Genomic DNA, 5,731 nt, shown 5'->3' with positions numbered 1-5,731 from the left:
GTAGAGTGAATGATTGAATGCAGGGCCTCATGCCTACTAAACAATCACACTACCACTGAGCTACTTTACCAGCCCTTCTTTGGAATTATTAACCCTTGTCATTGCATATGATTCAGAACAGGTAACATTCTTTCATCTTTTACAGTATTTACAAGAAAGAGGGCAAGGTGGACAGAATCTGAGGAAGTCCCCAGAAAAGAGATGGGGACTTCAAACTTGCCCTGCAGACTAGGTTCTTTTGTTTTTTATTACAACATTTATTGAGTGCTTATTATGTATAAGAACTGTACTAGGCTAGACATAAAGTACAAAGGCAACTTGGGGCCAGGTGAAAAAGCAATGGGCTTGTCCAGCAGGTCTATAAATTTAGGGCCCCCTCCTCATCCCAAAAGTATAATCATAGGGTCTTTGTCAACAGGGGTCCAAAGCCCAATGGGAATATTCTTGTCATGTGGGTCCTCTACCCATCACTACATGCAGACAACAAAGACAGAGTGTGGAAAAAGCCAATAACCACTTTAGATGGTCACCATTATGCAGCTGTCAGTGAACAAATAAGCTAACCCAGGTAGTGTCTGCTGTGTCTTTGGTGTTTCTGCCGAAGAGGTTTTGGGAAATTAGGGAACAAGGTAACTACCAGAATTAATCCCATTCTAGCTGCACTGGATGTCAAAGAAATATTCCACCTCAACTATGGGTTCAAATATGCGTGGGGTGCAGGTATGAGGAAAGCTTTTCTTTCCTTTTTCAAACTGTATTAGCTTTATTAAAGATACTTTTCATAAATGAGCGTGGTATTTCAGGCAGGACATGGACACACAATTGTTAACAGTATACAACTTTAAAACTCCCTTCTTGAATGGACTACCAAAAATCAGAAAGCCACTATAAAATCCCATGAAGTCTTCACTTATTGCTCTTAGTAGGAAAAGTTTAGAGTGAGTGTTGACACTTCATATTTAGCATGTTGTTTATCAACTTTTCACAAGCCAACCCTGACTTTCAGAAAATGAAATGAAAATGGCAGAGTTATCAATCTGAAGTCCCACAATTTAGAAAAGGAAATCATTGCTGTTGTGGGACAGCATCTCAACGTCACTGGCAAGTCCAGAATTCTTGACACACTGGTGACATCAACTGTTGGGAGTCAGTTCCCAACAGGTCTCTGGGTTTAAAGAAGTTAAGTCTATGCTGATGGCAGAGGGAAGGGGAACATAAAATGAACTGGGAATTTACCTGTACCACAAGGCCTTTGTGCCAATGTGGCCACAGCTGTCAACATCAGGCAATCCCTCCTACTGGGAGCCAAAAGTAGTCTCTCAAAACTAGCAGGGAAAGGTGCTTTCCCCAAATCAATCTAGCTTTGGAGACATTGAACTAGTGACATACGCTCCTTCCCCAAAAACAACAATGAAGTGTTCTGTGTGCTAACATAGCTTTAAAAAAGGAAAATAAAATTCTGTATTTTTATAAAACTTCATAAACAATAGTATTTCAAACTGTACAGTCATCAGAAGTATACAGTTATCAAAAATACACACACTTCACTTGGAATCTCAGCACCTTCAGGTTTTTGTGTCTGGTCTGTTTTGGCGTCTCCGTTTTCTGTAGGGTCATTCCCATCCTTGCCAGCAATAGCTTTTCCCTTTTTCCCTTTGGGTACCTTCTCTCCCTTCTTGGCAGGGGCCTTTTTAGGCTCAGGCTCTGGCTTTGGAGGAGCTGGTTTAGCAGACAACCTTGCAGATCTCTGTGGTTTGTCCTTCACCTTGGCTTTATCACCTTTTGCATCCTCTTCAGCCTTTCTCTTGGGCAAGGTGGCGACTGTGACAGGATGCAGACGCTGTGCCTCTTCTTCACACTGCTCTGCTTCCTGCCTGCTCCTTTTTATTTATTTATTTATTTAATTATTATTATTATTTTTTTTTGGTCTGGGGGATGGAACTCAGGACCTTGCACTTGCAAGGCAGGAGGCAACACCACTGAGCTAAATCCCCAAGGGAGGCTTTTAAAGTACCATATGCTACATTGAGAATTATAGAGAGGATGGTTTCTTTGTTTTTTTAAAATTTACATTTATTAGTATATAAGGATTGTATTCATTGTGGGGTTCTGGTACATGTACATAACACATCTTAACTCTTTCTTTCATATCCTCCCCCAGACTAGGTGCTTGACTCTGCACAGAAAAAGAATTTCAGGACATGTTCATGAAAGGCACAGATAGATTTTATGAGGTACAGTACAAGGAGTACACACTAGAGTTCAGGTCCTTAGCAGATAACATCCCTGTGACCTGAGGTTGGAGATTTGTATGCATCCTTTAGGATGGATGATCTATGATGTTTTGTCTAAAAACATTCTTTGGACCCTTTACATATTCTTCTTCATCTTAAACTTAGATTGCTATCTTTTACCTTATCAACTGAACTATTTATAAGTACTTTTTGAATTTGTGTCTTTTATTTGTGTCTTTAAAAGATTTGGGTGTGATGGGCCAGGAAGAAGAAAAACAAGCCTAGGAAGAAAAGATATGGAGTACTGCTAAAGATTGCCTTGGGTAACTTTGAATGTGTCATGAATTAGCAGTTTTCTTAAAGCACAATTTTTTGCTCATTTTCATTGATTCGGTGTTTTGAGACAGGACCTTGTTACATAGCTCAAGGGAACTCCTTGCCATCCTTCTGTTTCAGCTTTCCAAGTGCTAGGATTACAGGCGTGGACCTCTAGGTCTAGCAAAAGTATTATTTAAAAATTATGATGTTTCTTGCCTCTTTTCTACCTGTCCTTATTCTTATCTTATATGTATATTTATACATGCCCATAACATACTTCAATTGTTTTTTCACCATTACCTGCTCCCTCTTTCTACCTCCTAGTTTCACATTTGTTCCAAGGGAAGTTTCAATATGGATAGCGTATTTTGGTCATGTCCACCCCCCTCTACCTATCTTTATTTCCTGTCTGCTACTTCATGCACTTGATGATATTTGGAGAAAAATTATTTAGCTAATGTTTCTCTTTTATGTAAGGATGACATGGATGGGAAGTGACTTGTATATTAAACCAACTTTTGAAAACTTATTATAGAAAAGATGCACAAAAGCTGAGAAGACAACATGGGGGAATACTGTACTCCACTCACCAGTGAATTTCTACTTTATCTGGGCTTATTCCAGCTGCTTCCCCTGTGCTAGCGGACGCGTCTAGCACAGCCATTACATCTTGGCTGCCTGGCAGTCTTCTCCAACTTGCACTGTTATCTTTCCTTAGCTTTCCACTGCTACAATCGCTTGCTCAGCTTCCATTCCCAGACACAGGCTGGAGCTGTACGGAAGTTAACATTGCCCCAACTGCATCCTTCAGCCAAAGAAGGGTTTAAATGCTACTCGGTCTGTTCTTTTTGCCAGTTCTAAGAGGCACTTCTTGGAGTTCCCAGATTACTGAGCCCTGCACAGTCAATGCCACATCTTCACATTGGCTTTTCCTTTCTCTACGCCTTACTCTGTGGGGATCATGAGTATTGGTTGTAAGTATTGTTAACTTTAGTAACTCTATATGTGTTAAGTTTCTCCAGTTTAGCAGGTAGAGTGTTTCCTTTGTGGAATTCCTGAAAATTAGTTTCTTGTCTCTGACCTTTAGATGTGTGGTTGTCCGGGTTACTACTACTCACGGTGGGTTGTTTTGGTGAACCTGTTTGCTCTTTTCCTGTGTGACCTTTCAGTTACTATGGTAAACCCATCCCATAATAGTTTGAGGTTTTTTTGCTTTAAAAAGCCGGTGCTTGCCGGCAATAAACGCCGCCTTGATCAGACTCTTGTCTTGGCGTCCTTCCTTTCTCTCTGCCCCATCTCCACCCCGCTGCTCTTTCAGGTTTGAGACACTGCTGGACAGTGCTCTGCGTCGCCGGCTCGCGACATTACTCTTTATAGTCTCTCATTCTTGCTTCCTCCAGCCACCTTCCAAAAACTTTCTTACACCCAAATTTCTATCTCAAGGTCTATTCAAGGTAGCCTAAGCCTAAATTAACACTGACATCTCATATCCAGATACTGTTTTGGGTTACTGTCAAAATTTCAAAGGGTTCAAGACATTTTTGAAGATGCCAGCCAACGTGACTAACTGCTGTAGGGAAGTTAAGAGCAGCATTATTCTGCTTTTCTGCAGAAATGGGTAGAATTCTCTGAAGTATTATTCTTGATGAAAAAAAATTCTGAGATGTTTTGAATTAATTACTAAGACTAGCACATAGAGAGATGAAAAGATAAGGAAAGTTAATCAGTTAGCTTCAGGGGAAACTAACCTTGACTTAAATCCCATTACTAACAGCACCATCTTACCATGTTCATTTGTGTACTTTCTGGACAGTTGAACCAACCAATCCAGAAGCAACTTCTCTTTATCCAACCACTATCTATCAAATCTTGCTGCTGGTAGGCCCTTGTCATTTTCTGGCTAGCATCTATCAAGAATTAACAAAGATTTTTATTTCAGAGATCTCCTGGTCTCAAGAGTTTAAGAAAGCTTAGCTAAAAAGAAGGAAAAATGAATGAGCTGTTATTTCTGACAGATTTTACTACAGAATTAAAGTGTGTTTTAGGAGCTGAGCACAAATAACTTCATCCACCCAACCTGGATTCCAAGCTTTATTTCCAAACCCCACAGTGTAACCCTTCAAACCAAGGTGTGCCCTTAGGATGTGTTAGCAAGTGAAATGTCTATCAGCACCTTGAGACTCAAGAACACACCCAGACCCCCAGGGAAGCTGTTCCCAGAGGTCGGAGGACAGCAGCATCATAGCCTAGCATCTCTAACGAGAAACAGCTGTTGCCTGAATGTTTTCACTCAGGCTCCTTCTGGACCCGTCCAGCTGTATAAACAAGCTTTTATCCACAAGCTTGACTGGGAGAAGCCACAAGCTGTCTTCTTTATTAGGAGAACCCGAGTGTGTCGATGCCAAGGTTGAACTCATTAGAATACCAATTAAACAAAGGTGATTTCCCTTTTTTTTTGCTTTATAAGTTTTAGCTTCTATTTTCTTGGTTATCATGATGCCCATGACGTGAGCTGATGGTTAATCTGTTGAGAGTTAAAGGCAAATAAATCTATTTGAAATAAGAATTCATTGAGGAATCTTGAAGAGGCAGGTGAGAGAGCTTGGATGCTCGAGTTCTAGAAGCAAAAACATGTCCTTGGGAACTCCCCCACCTCTTTATGTACCATTTTCCTTTATGTTTAAAATTATGGATTATATTTAGCAGCTGTAAACAACTTTTCCATTACTAATATTTTAAATAATTTGCCATTTTACAGATTTTACTTTTATGCTCCAAAAATATTTTTCTTTTTGCAGTTTGAATTGCAGTTGTTTTTTTTCCATTAAGTTTATTGGTACATTTTAGGTATGCAGTACAGTTACATTCATCATTGGGATCTTGTACCTTTACATGACATATCTTGGTTCTTATTTTTCCCCATTCCCCTGCCCTCCCTTCACCCCCTCCACTCCTCCCTATTTACAAAGACTGTTTCCATTTTTCCCCTTTATATTTTTTCTTTTCCCTTCTTTCCTTTCCCCTACACCTCCCTCTTCCCCTTCTCCTTTAGACTCTTTCTTCCTATTTCACATTATCAATTATGCATTTCAATCCTCATTTACACTTCTAGTTTTTCATACCAGAGAATCTATTCAGTATTTACACTTGTGTCCTATTTATTTCACTTAAGATTATGG

The 5,731-nt window shown here is 39.9% G+C and overlaps 1 protein-coding gene across 1 annotated transcript; it reads right to left on the bottom strand.

Moving 5' to 3' along the window:
* Nucleotides 1–1,510: 1,510 nt before the first annotated feature.
* Nucleotides 1,511–3,216, bottom strand: LOC104869135 (non-histone chromosomal protein HMG-17-like). The gene is made up of 2 exons (XM_033761013.1): nucleotides 3,143–3,216; nucleotides 1,511–1,880 (listed from the first exon to the last, which is right to left on the bottom strand). Exons 1-2 carry the CDS (start codon nucleotides 3,214–3,216, stop codon nucleotides 1,511–1,513), a joined length of 444 nt encoding a protein of 147 aa, XP_033616904.1.
* Between the last annotated feature and the right edge of the window lie 2,515 nt (nucleotides 3,217–5,731).

The sequence above is a fragment of the Fukomys damarensis genome, unplaced genomic scaffold (assembly GCF_012274545.1).
Source record: "Fukomys damarensis isolate Sample0158 unplaced genomic scaffold, DMR_v1.0_HiC HiC_scaffold_7, whole genome shotgun sequence".
Taxonomy (NCBI): Eukaryota; Metazoa; Chordata; class Mammalia; order Rodentia; family Bathyergidae; genus Fukomys; species Fukomys damarensis.
Note: the sequence above shows the minus strand (reverse complement) of the source record. Positions and strands in the feature narration are given on the sequence as shown.